General features: G+C 46.8%; 1 protein-coding gene across 3 annotated transcripts in view; it reads left to right on the forward strand.

The window, feature by feature from the left end:
* Nucleotides 1-12,946, forward strand: part of KHDRBS3 (KH RNA binding domain containing, signal transduction associated 3) — a 188,329-nt gene that overhangs the window by 77,102 nt on the left and 98,281 nt on the right. For all 3 annotated transcript variants that reach the window (XR_007148572.1, XM_047842388.1, XM_047842389.1), the window contains exon 3: nt 9,229-9,345. Coding sequence is in view for 2 of the 3 variants with exons in the window: in XM_047842388.1 (XP_047698344.1) it covers nt 9,229-9,345 (117 nt within the window). In the remaining variant the exon portion in view is untranslated. The remainder of the gene's footprint in view (nt 1-9,228; nt 9,346-12,946) is intronic.

Raw genomic sequence — 12,946 nt, forward strand, 5'->3', positions numbered from 1 at the left:
GTCTCATATCCTACTTCAGACCCATCTCTGTAGAACTAAACTACCTTGTTTATCTCAGCACCCTATTACTTTTTAAGGTTTATTTATTTTTGAGAGAGAGAGTGGGGGAGAGCAGAGAGAGGGAGAGACAGAGAGAATCTCAAGCAGGCTCTGAGCTGTCAGCAGCGAGCCCAATGTGCAGCTAGAACTCATGAACTATGAGATCATCACCTGAGCTGATGTCGGATGCCCAGTCCGACTGAGCCACCCAGGAGCCCTAGCACCCTTTTAATTTGTGGTTGTTTTCAGATGTCTTTTTAAGCATTTTAATGAACATTTAGATTTTATAAGACACTTAATCACAAGATGCTGGTGGCCAGTTAGGACCCATATACCGGAGGTCTGCCACCCTCCGTCGTGCTGCTGTGACACACTCTAGGCTTTCTTTAGGTGACATCGTGAGGCAGAGTGTCAGCGCTCAGGGGGTCACAGCCTCTGCCCATGCCCTCCCCGACATTCAGAGAAAATAAGGTAGGTCTAGAAAAGACTGATGTGAGGCTTTGAAAACTTAACGTTTTGCTAAAGGACTGCTCTGTCACTGTTAGGTGTGGTGGTGCTCTGCCCCCGGGACTGCTCCCTGTACCCATGCCCTGCACGGTGCCCTTCCTGAGTGTCTCCTGACCATACAGCTCGTTCCCCTCGGAGCTTGCAGCAGAGCTGATGTACGCCAGCTAACGGGCGCCAGCTTCTGCCTTTCTGACCTTCGAAACTGTGTATCGGTGTAAAAGGTCTGCCCCCTGGAGGTCACCCTGATAAGCGGGAGCCCAGGATACCCAGGTGGGGGAGAATCACTGAAAGCAAGAACTGCGGACCCCAGTTGACCGCCTCCTCCTGCAGAACAGAGGTGGGGGTGAGCCGTCTTGGGACTCGGTCCTCCAGCCCCGGTTGGTCTGCCTGTTGGTCCTCCAGCCCCGGTTGGTCAGTCCCTGTTGGTCTGCCTGCCTGCCAGCGCTCGCCCACGGTGCTCAGGAGCTGAATTATGAGCAAATAAATACATGGTTATTGTTTAAAGCTGTTAAGTTTTGGGTTAGTCTGCTGTGTAGCTACAGATAACCAAGGTAGCATTAAAGCGTAACTGTTGAGTCTTGCTTTCTCGCTGCCGGGCCGGACAGGGCTGGTGAAGTGACCCGCGCAGGCACATGCTGGCCACAGTCTAGGCTGCAGGGTTCAGGTCAGGGGGTCGGGAGGGGAGAAAGCCATAATGGACAAAGGGCTTGCTTTTAGCAGGTGTCAGGTTCATCCCAGGATTTCATTTTGGCTGGTCAAGTGCATTTAAGAACAGCCAATGCGAAGGGAGTGTGGAAGAATTCGGTTACTATTGGGGAAGATCCCGTAACACTTATGCACGTGTTTGGCGTGGTGAGCAGGAGGGACTCTGCCACTGAAAGGACTTGACGTTATGAAATTCTTTTCCTGTTGTGCCAAAGAGTTTTATATTTTGTGATACTGCTGATACAGCTAAGGCTTTCTCAGGCAGTAGTAGCCAGGAGACCAGATTCCCCGACCCAGGGCTCATTAGTGTATTCTGTTGATTTTGCTGATTCAGTGCCCTTTATATATAAATGCCTGACTACGCGTGTAGCAGACTGTTAAGAATGGAGACGGGAATTAAGGTGTTGCTTTCAGAGTTGAGTATAACACATTCCCTCTTCTCGGGAATCTAACACGAAAGGCGATATGCTAAGTGTCACGTGGGGAAACAGGAGGAGGAGAGTGTGGGCTCTGGGTGCTTGAGGCGCCTGCCGCACAAGCCCTGTGGCCCCAGGAGACAGCAGGCCAAGAGCAGGGACTGCCAGTACGCTCACTTCACACCCTTCTTCCCACCAGGTAAAGTTTGCCATTGTTGAGAGAGGGGGTTCATATCAATAGGGAACAGTTAAGCAGTGACCAGAATACAGAGCGAAAATGAAACCACCCAGATTGCATTTACATTCTGAACTTAAAATTAAATCCAGACTCTTAGGGCCTCCAAGGCCCGCTGGATGCCCGTCTCTTTTACCCTGTGTCTGACTTCCCAGCCTAGACTAGCTCTGCTCCCCCCAGGCTCCCAGCTTCTTGTTCTTGGAAGCGCCTTCGAATTCAAGGGCCTTTGCACTTACTGTTCACGTTGCAGGAAGTCCTCTGTCCCTGTGTCCTTGCACAGGACACCACTTCCCTGTAACCATCACAGGCCAGCCCACCGTGAACACCAGGGGCTCCGTGGATGCTTCCTGGCAGTTAGTAGATGCGGTGGTCTGCATGTAAGTTGCACTTGTCTGTCACCCGGCTGCCGCTGCTGAAACCTGAAACTCAGCATGGACGGGCTCATCATCTCCTGTGTTTTCCACTGTCCACCTAGAGCAAGTTGGCCACTTCACCAGTGTTGCAGCAGTAATGACAGTACAGAGGGCAGACGCCGACCTAACTGCATGTTTTGTTGATCTTTAAGTATTAAAAGAAAAGGGGGGGGGGGGTGAGTGGTTTTGTTGTCTTTGCTCCTGCAGATGAGGGTGTGGGTCTGAGCAGATCTCAGCCTAACCCTAACCCTGATCCCCCTGTGGGCCCATGGAGGCTGGGGCTGTGAGTGTTGAGTTCCTGCCCGGAAGACCTTTAACAAAGCGTCAGCTCCTCTAATTCTGTGGCCTTCAGGGCTTCCTGCTCTGGTGCGAGCCCGCCCTAGATTAGCAGGCGCTCGAGTCTCGTTTCTCCCAGCAGGTGCCTGTACCCTGCCCTGGGTGCGGTTGGTGTTTGCCCTGGGACTTCAGCATTAACTTGCATTCTGTCCAGCTTTCTTCGGGTTTTGAGGGCAAGAGTGATGTTCGTTCTTTCCAGCTCTCCCATCTGAGCCGAAATGGGTAGTTCTTAGGATGTGGTAGTTTCGAGAAACTGCACAAAATCCAGACTGGAAGAAGTCAAGAGCAGGGAAGTGGAGAAGCCAGAGAGGTGGGCAAGAGCTGGGTCAGGAGGGGCTTTTCTCAGCAGCGTCGGGACATCGGGACTTCATTCAGAAGGTTGTTGGGAGTTGTGTTTTACTCAGAATGTCTCAAAGTGACCTTTGTGTGAAGAGCGCTGTGCTGATTTAGGATACCGAGGTTGACACGGAGAAAGGCTTCCGTAGCGGGCACAGTGTGCGATGACGGTGGCCTCGGCTGGGAGTTTGTGGCGTCTGCAGAAAAATAGACAGGTGTAAGGGACCCGGGGAGGTGAAATTGTTAGATATAATGAATCCATTTATTAAATGCTCTCTATGCACAGGTGGTAGACCAGTGAGCACAAAAGGTCTCCTCATTGCCCTCGCGGAAGTTTCTGGCTTGAGTCAGAGCGCTGACGGCAGGGCCGTTTACTGGGCTGGGGAGCTCTGGAAGATAACGTTTGAGGCTATGTTGGCAGAGGTTACAAGTTCAGTTTTAGTGTGCAGTTGGAGGTCAATAAAACATCCCTTTGTTGGACTAACCAACTTTTTGATGAGCACCCAATTAAGGGAACCTTTTAATGGAGACCGTGACATGTTCTTGAGGCTTAGTTGTTTATGAAATGACAGCTTATGTGTAATTGTTCCCCAAGGAGCAGTGTCCTGTCACAAATATAGTTTAAGTCAATTAAAGCTAGTTCAGAAAAACATTTGGTCTTTTTCAACAAAGAACATAATTACGGGATCTTACACGTTATGCAGTGAAACTCAAATATACTTATTCTGTGTTGGTTTATCCTTTGTAATCGTTTGCACAAAGTTTCCTATTTACAGTTATAAAATTTGTAGTATAATATAGTTCTGTACTAATTGGCATCTGGAAAAATATCATTGATCTTGGAAATAATACTTTCACCTCTTATTCAAATCTGTGGACAGATGAAATTATTAATAAAAAATGAAAGTGAAAATGTATTAAGTTCTCATTTACAAATCCAGTTATCAGAAAACAAATCCTGACTTAGGTTAAGGAAAGATTTTATTTGAAAGCATTATTGGGGGGTGCCTGGGTGGCTCAGTCAGTTGAGTGTCTGACTTCGGCTCAGTCCATGATCTCGCACTTCGTGGGTTCAAGCCCCATGTTGGGCTCTGTGCTGACAGCTCGGAGCCTGAAGCCTGCTTCGGATTCTGTGTCTCCCTCTCTCTCTGCCCCTTCTCCATTTGCTCTCTCTCAAAAATAAATAAACATTAAACAAAATGAAAGTATTATTATGGAGCACCTGGGTGACTCATTCGGGTGAGTGTCCAACTTTGGCTTTTAAGTCATGATCTTGCAGTTCATGAGTTTGAACCCCCCATCGGGCTCAGTGCTGTCTGTGCAGAGCCTGCTTTGGATCCTCTATCTCCCCCTGTCTACTCCTCTCCCACTCATGATCTCTCTCTCTCTCTCTCTCTCTCTCTCAAAAATAAATAAACATTAAAAAATTACTATTAGAAGAATAGGAAGGGGGACTTGTAATAGCAGGGGCTCTGAGCCTCCTGAGATCTGTCATTGACCTAGAAGTCAGCGGGCACAAGGGGAGCCGGGCCCAAGGCCAGGAGGGTGTGGCGACAGCATGATGGGACACTAGGTCAGAGAACGGTCACCCTGAGGCTGGTGCCTGGAAGTGGGGGGACCTTCGGGGATTGTGTGCTGGCCCAGGTTGCCTGTGGGTCACATTTAGGGGCGTGAGGAAAACGAGAACTTCTTTGAAGTTTGATCAGGTAAGGTGAGAGGACGTTTTCTGACTGGTCAGTGGGGACAGACAGGTTGGCCAATCTTTTGTGAGGCAAAGAATGGGAAGGTCCAGGGTCTGGGTCGGTCTGCTCTTAGGTGAACAGGGAATCGTCTACAGGCCTTATCTAAATCCCCTGAGGAGGAGGAACTCTGCAGGGAGCCATTCCCAGGAATGGGAAAGGGCCCCAGGCTGTCCTCATCATCACTGTTTTAGGAGCACAGGGGCTGGTTAAATTCGGCATTCTAGGGGCACACTTACCTGATGTGCTTTAATCTTCCTGATAACCCTTCAGTGCTGCAGCCTCCACGGGGCAAATATGGTGACACTGGGGACCGGGAAGGCTAAGGAACTGCCGTGGCCACACTGCCGGTAAGAGGGCGCCCCGCTGCTTCAGAAGGCTGTGGCCTGGGAGCACCAGTGTGTCCTAGAACTTGGGCACTTGAGACAGCCGTGCTCCCCAACTCCTGTACCATTCATGTTGTCTGAAGGATGCAAGAGGCTTTCACAGCCCGTGCATCACTTAGGCCTCGTCTTGTTGTAGGTACCCACCTGGGCGGCTTATGGTTTGTTGGTTTGGTTTGTTGAAGGACATGATGGCGCCTTAGAGAATCCACGGAGGAACCGATCGTGTAATCACAAGAAGGAGCAGCAAGGGCTTTAAGCCCAAGATGTAGAGAGGGACCAGAGTCAGTGGCTCCTCTCCCCAGCGGTGTTTCTCAGTAGGGACACGGTTGACATTTTACACAGGACACTCCTTCATTGTGAAGGGCAGTCCCCTCCGTTTCTGATGTGTGATAGTCTTGGCTTTTGCCCACTAAGTGCCAGGAGTGACCTACAGTCATCGTGACAAGCAAACATGCTAAGTAATTCCAGATTCTCCCGGGAAGGTGATGCAATCAGGGGTTGAGAACCCGACCAAGCAACCGAGCGTACTGCCATCGTTGTGAGTCAGCATTAAGGACGCTGAGGGTCCGTGCTCTCAGTTCTCAGCCGCAGACCTGGGCACGGCCGTGCCGGTTCAGTATGCATTGCCGTCGGAGGGTAGTCGGTGTGTAGTAACCGGTGGGTGTTGTTCACGTAAAATTATGTATGTTCATAATAGCTGAATTCATCAATTTATTCCTTACCCATTTGGCATAGGATACGCACCATCTATTGGTTGCTCTGTTAGGTGATTTTTTATACATTTCCGTATTTAATTCATATGACCGGCACCGCCGGTGGGTCCTAAGGTCCTTGTGTTGTGGATGAAGTCCGACACCCGTGAGGGGGACTTGACCTGGGACACATGACTCCTGCACAATACATGCTTGAACAGAGAAGTCGGTGAAAATCTTCTGCTTGCCAAAGTACTCATTTATGTACTTTTTGTGAAGGAAAGACTAATAGAAGTTAAATGGAGAAAGAAACTCCTGAAGGCATATAAAATCATAAAAATGTTTTTCCTCTGTATGTAGAGACCTGTGTCTTTATGTTTTACAAGTGACCTTGAATAAATCCTACCATTCTGTGGGCTTCAGTTTTCTCAGTATAAAATTAGATGTTTGGACTGGATGATTTCTAAGGCCTCTTAGTTTTTATTAATGGGGAAATATTTAACTACTAGAGACGTGATGCAAATATGGCTGTTTGACCACAAATTTATTCTCATGCCATCCTTGAAACCTGCCAAAATGAATGGAAATGAAGTAAAAAGGCACAGATCCTCAAAGACAAGAATGGAAGGGCGAGGCAACAATAGGCCAATGACTGGAGTGAGATTTCAGTGGCTGCAAAATAAATGGACAAATGGTAATGACTTAGGAGAGCAGAGAAAGAAGAATCCAAGCTCACAGGGCCAGAGAAAGTGTCCCAGAAATTTGGTCAGTAGTGTGGGAACACCTTGAGAAAACTCCGGAATCCTAGATGCCAGTTACTGAGAAGGTGGATTTAGGGGCAGAACTGAAGTGGAGACTTGGTTCAGAGCTTATGTGAGAAGTGGTAGGGGCACTTGGGGGGCTCAGTCTGGTTAGGCATCTGATTCTCGATTTCGGCTCATGTCACGATCCCAGGGTTATGGGATTGAGCCCCAGTGCCAAGCTCCGTGCCGAGGCTCCGAGCTCCGAGCCTCAGGCTCCGTGCCGAGGTGGGGCTTGCTGGAGATTCTCTCTTTCTCTCTCCCTCCGCACCCTCCCCTGCTGGCACATGCTCTTTCTCTAGAAATAAAATTTAAAAAAAGAAGTAGTAGTTAGACCACTGGATGCTCTTCCCAGCTTATGAAGCCAGGCATCTGCCTTCTTAACCTACAGCAGACTAGAGATTTCCTGAAGGGGTTGAATAAAGAAACTCTGGGCTCTGAGACCCAGATGGATTCAACTGAGGGTTAGAGATGCCACACTGGAAAATGAGGGCATTATTTCCCTTAAATAAAAGTGTGCGTAGCTCATAGTGGGAATCCCAACATTCCAGCAGCCAGGCTGATACCTCCTCCTGGGAGATCAGGGAGTTCCAGGGTGTCCAGGCAATGTTTTTGAGCTGCAACCTTAAATTTTTAAGAGCAGGCAGCAGGGGGGATTACTGGTCACTTGAGGAAAGCCGATAATGTAGGAAGAGACCAATTCGCACAACATGAATCTGTTGGAAGCAGCAGATGCCATAGGCTCCAAGTTGGGGGAAGGGGGCACTGCATTAAAATCCTCAGAAAGATAAGAATTTGTATCAATTACATAAAATATTTTTAAAATGCTGTAAAAAAGAAACAAATATAAGAAAATGCTATTAGTAGTTAAACGCTTGATAGCAAAAATGAAAAAATCAATAGATATGTAGGAAATATACTTAAATCTCCCAGAAAGTAAAAGAGAGAGAGAGAAGGTGAAAGAGAAAGAGGAAGAATAAGAGAGAAATTTAGAGTTCCAAACCAGGAGATCCCGATAGACACATAAGAATTTCCAGAAAGATAAAGCAGAGCAAATGGGGAACCAAGAAATAAGGTAGGGATCCGTGGGTGGAGACACTGATTTTTTTCCTACGTTGTATTATTTGATATTTTTAACTCTGTATCATTCCTATTTTTTAAAAAGTAATTGACTTTAAATTAAAAAAAAAAGTATTTAATTTGAAGGTTAAAAATACTGTAGTTATTTGAGTTTTCATTGAAGACTAATAAAATTAAAAGTGAGCAAGGAAAAAATACCATTTTGATTTTTTAAAAGCTCGTATTTTAAGAATATTACTTCACTTTCCATAGAGAAATTGAGGAACAATTGTCTTTTAAAAACAGCAACAGCACAGCAGTGGCATAGATTGTGGACGAGAGCTGATACCAAAGCAGCAGCTGCGTGAGTTTGTAATCCGCAATCTTGCCAAAGATTGCCTAGTCAGTAGGGCTGACTTTTCCTTTTGGGAACAAGAAATATTCACAACTTAATCATAGTAACGCTTTTAACAGTTGTGTGAAATTCCTAATATCCTTTCATTCATGAAATACCCTTTCATTCAAGATATATTTATTATCTATTATGTGCTAAGCATTGTTCTGGTTTTTTTATATGGACCCATTTAATCCTCCTAACGGCCTTATGAGGGTGGGTTGTGTTGTCATTTGCCATTCTCATTTTGTAGATGAGGAATCCAAGGTACAGAGAGATTAGGTAACGCAGTTACTAGCCGGGTTACTCAGCTGGTAAATGGAAAAACCATGTCTTAAAACCACGGCAGTGTAGCCTCAGAATCTATGCCATTAATGAATTCACTTCTACGCTGCCTGTTAAATAAAGAACCCCGTAGAATCTAGACTAAATATTTTGTCAACATTTCCAAAGCTAGTTGTTTTAGAAGAGTTAGATGTTGGGGCACTTGGGTGGCTCCGTTGGTTAAGCATCCAACTTTTGCTCAGGTCATGATCTCACAGTTCGTGGGTTTGAGCCCCGCATCGGGCTCTGTGCTGACAGCTTGGAGCCTGGAGCCCGCTTCTGATTCTGTGTCTCTGTCTCTCTGTCCCTCCCCTGGTCACGCTCTGTCTCGCTCTGCCTCTCAAAAATAAATAAATGTTAAAAAAATAGAAGAGTTAGATGAATTTTGTCATAAAGCTTTGTGAGCCACTGACTGCTTGAGAACTCATCTAGGCCAGTGCACTCCCTGGTTGACTGACCAGGTGGAAGGACCCAGATGCTCCATAATGACCAGCCCAGTGCACATTACCTCTTCCCCACCCACATCCTCATGCTAGCACTGTTTGTGCTTCATGTCAGATGCCTACTGAAAGTGTCAGGACAACAACTTAGGAATTCTGGGAATTAGCTTCATTTATAATTTGTGAAATCTAGCCATCATTGAAATGGTTGGTTTTTTTACTTTACAGTTTTTAACCCCATTTTATGGGGTTTGTGAAAAACATTACAGTGTGATACATATAGTAGGAACTTCAATATCTGACGTTGATTAGTAATGTGCAGTGTACTGTCGTGTTTCCTGACGTTCAAGATTAATAAATTACTTTCTGATATGACTTACCAATTTGGTTTGTTTGTTTTCTCCTAGTTCAACTTTGTGGGGAAACTTTTGGGTCCCCGTGGCAATTCTCTGAAGCGCTTACAAGAAGAAACCTTGACAAAAATGTCCATCCTTGGAAAAGGTTCCATGCGAGACAAGGCAAAGGTAACATTCGTTGTAGACAATGGCTGCTTTTGGAGACAGGTTGTATAATCCACCTTTAGAGTATCCATCGTATTAATACAAATTATTTAAGAGCTAGCTAGGATCTTAAATGAAGTTATATGGAAACGTCGTAGAAGGCGGTGAGTCTGGGATATGGCCAAAAATGGAGTCACTCGGGCCAGTGTCAGAACATGCAGTGTCTTACACGTACGTCTGTAACTATCACATTCATTTGTAAAATGAAGTAGCAATACCTGTGGTTTTGATTGTAGATACAACACCCGGTAGACAGATCAGTGAGACTGAAATTCCCATGAAGAGAAACCAGAGTTATCTGTGGTCTCGGGGCCACTGTTGGCATTTTAGATGAGTCCCCCCTTTGGGCCTTTTTTGTAAGCTTGTATTTCACAGGGTTGAGTTCATAAAGTATACACCTTTATTTGCCCCTTTTGCCCTTCATTTGATACCCTTTATGTTTTACCAGGTTCAAGTCGATTTTAGACGCTTTAATAGTGGCTTAGCGTTCCAACACACAGTTGTTGTCCTTGGATGTATTCACGCTAACCTCCTCCTTTTTTAAGAAGTTAAAGTTAATGGAGTTGTTTTTATCGATCGCTTTCTCAAATATACCACCTTTGAAAGAAGCATTCACGCTTTGTGCTGTGCTGTCCCTGACAGTGTTCTCGTTACCATTTTGTTGTTCTGTCGTGGTGAGAAGATTGACGTTCCTGAAAACCGAGTCCGCATTTAGTGGTCACTTACCATAAAAAGTCAGACGATGATTGTGTCCGACAAGAAAGTTATTTACACAAAATCCAGCCTCCCCACACAAAAGTCCATCAAAACAAAGGCTTTTATAAGAAGAAATAGCTGCCATCTGCTTGTGAGTCAGGCACTCTGTGAAACATGTTACAGGCGTTACTCCGTGTTCTCCCTGCAAAAATGATGGAAGGTACATAATATTTTTCTTGTTTTATGTGTAGAAAACCTGAGATTTAGGGAACCTGAGTGTATTATCTGAGTTAATCAAGGAAGCTTATGAAATTATTTGATTAAAACATGGCTGTGAATCAGACACACATGGGATGCTGTTAAATAGAAAGATTCCCATACAGCCTCTTTTGAGGGTAGAATCTCAAAATGAATTTTCAGGGGGTGGGGTTTGAAATGATTCTGGTGTGGGCCAGGTTAGGTTAACTGCTCACTAAGCATTGCTGTCTCAGACGATGTTCCTTTGATTCCCTGACTCATCTCTTCTGGATGGAGGAAAGGGAACCATATTTTGGTCAGTTGGTTAGAAATTCTGTGTATCTTGTGCGAAAATACCCCATCCTTGCTGATACGTTAATGAGGTCTTCAGTAAGGCCGTCCGGTCATGAGGCACGTGATATGCCCAGGGAAATTCATCTGCATTGTACTGCTTATTTTGTTTGCTGTTAAGGGAGGGTTTTTTTGGTCAGAAGTAACATTTTACGGCTTACGGTGGCCGTGATCAGGGCGTCCACGGACAGTTTTACAGGTAGAAGGGAAGCAGGGAAGGCAAGTCTTTGGTCAGATCATATGTCCAAGTAATAGCCAGTGCCTGGCTATCCGCTTAATGAAAGGGGTCCTAAATACTATCAGCTTGCTATCTGGGCTTGGTGGTCTGTCCAGACCATGGTGTCATTTTAAGGGCTCTCTCTGCCGTTGGCACAGCAGACAGTCGGCAGTGCAGTAGCCAGGAATCTTTTCCAGAGGAGTCTGTGTTGTGAAGTAATATCTAATCTCTCCCTCTCTCTCACCACAGACCCCTTGTTGGAGTCCCTTGAGTAGCACTGAGGTGGGCGGGGAATGAGGTGCTTTGACATCTACAGTTAGTCCCCTGGTCACTGAGTGTCTGCTCTGCATTGCATGGGGCACTCGGTTCTCTTACCTGTTGAGGCTTCTTTCCTAGACCACTTGCCAGCCCTTCACTAATCCTCTCCTTTCTCTGTCCTTGACCACATGGGTCTGAGAGTCAATATAGAGATTCTGTAAGTGGCTGGTCATTTCCATTCCCTCAGGACACCACGGAACTGGGGAAGTAGAGTACATTGTAGGTTCACAGTCCATTAAGCCTGCTGTCAAGCGGCGGGCTCAGAAGTCCTTTATCTCTTGACCCCATAGACCCCACTCTCCACCCTCATCAGCGGCCTTCAGTTGAGCAGCGTTGGCTCAGAGTCAGGTTCGTCAATCCTCGGGCCGCCGGGTACCTCTTCTCGGTGTACAGTCACTCTAGTAAAAGGCCCCCGATCCTCGTTGGCAAGACGGGGAGGGAGCGTCGCGTGCACGCAAGGGGATGTTGCCATTTACCGCGAGCTCTCTTGTTCTCTGCATCCCCGGGCCGGGCAGGGATCATGGGCCAGGAGGTCATCCTGAGGAACAGTGACAAAGCCTGAGGATTGTCCTCTCCTTTCACGGAACGACCTCGGCTACTCGAAACAGGGTAGGAAGAGCTCCAGCAGACTGGCTTCCGCCAGGGCCGAAGGTTCAGCGGGGCTGTGACCCTCGAAAACCCGGGGTTGTCTGGATCCTCTCTGATGTTGCCGGTCCAATTCTCAGGTCTTCACTGCTCTCCAGACATTTTCCTAAATCCCACACGAGAGATGGCCGGGCCGTGTGCGTCGTCCTTCCGCGGCACACGGGCCTCGACTGTGCTTCCGTCTGGGGCCTCCACCGGCCTTCGGCCGTGAGCGGTGACCCCCTCCAGGCTGCCGCTGGCTCTTTGAGCCTCGAACTCCTAATGTCAAGTCTGGAGTCTGTCACTGTCTTTTTAAGATTCAGTACAGTGAACAATAGCCTGTTGCGCCCCACCCCACCGCCTTGCTCGTCCTGCCGTGCACACGCACGGCCATCGGTTACACCTTCAAGGCGTTTCACTGACGTGACCACGAGCGATGATTTGTACACAGATGGGGACTTACTGGGGTCCCGCCTGCCATCCTGCAGTCGGTCCTCACGGCCTGAACTCTGGAGCGCTGGCTTCTGTTGAGCCTCTCAGCCTGCAGAAATTCTCAGTTAATAAATAACGTGGATTGCTGCAGAGATTTCCGTTACGTAATGTTAAAATCTTGTAGCTTTTCAAAGCGTTCACTGTCTAAATTCTAACGAGACCGTAATTCATTTTATTCTTGTGTTTTCTCCATGGATGAAATTACGGGAGTCGTTACCTACCGCCCTGTATCAGCTGGGTTTGTAGCATAACAATCACTATAACGTGTGGTCTGTGGAGCCTTCAGTTTGTGCCAGACCTGCCGGCCGTTTTGCCCTTCCCATCCGCGTTCTAGAATGATAGAATAATTGATGCTATGTTCACTTTTTGAGTCTTTCTGATGTACTACGCCTCATTGTAAGGACTTCTTGTGTCCTTAAACAGGAGACTCCTTTTTTTATTACCACTCCATCATACTGCTAGTAACTCCTCATTACTATTCTAATAACTCCTTTCTTACCACAACAACCCTACGAGCCGTTGATACTATACTCTTATTCCCCACTTAAAATCACCGCTTCGCGATGATAAAGTAACCTGCCCAAAGTTACAGGGTAAGTGTTGGACTTGGGATTCGAATGTAGGAGTCCA

Source organism: Prionailurus viverrinus, chromosome F2, assembly GCF_022837055.1.
Source record: "Prionailurus viverrinus isolate Anna chromosome F2, UM_Priviv_1.0, whole genome shotgun sequence".
NCBI classification, from domain to species: domain Eukaryota; kingdom Metazoa; phylum Chordata; class Mammalia; order Carnivora; family Felidae; genus Prionailurus; species Prionailurus viverrinus.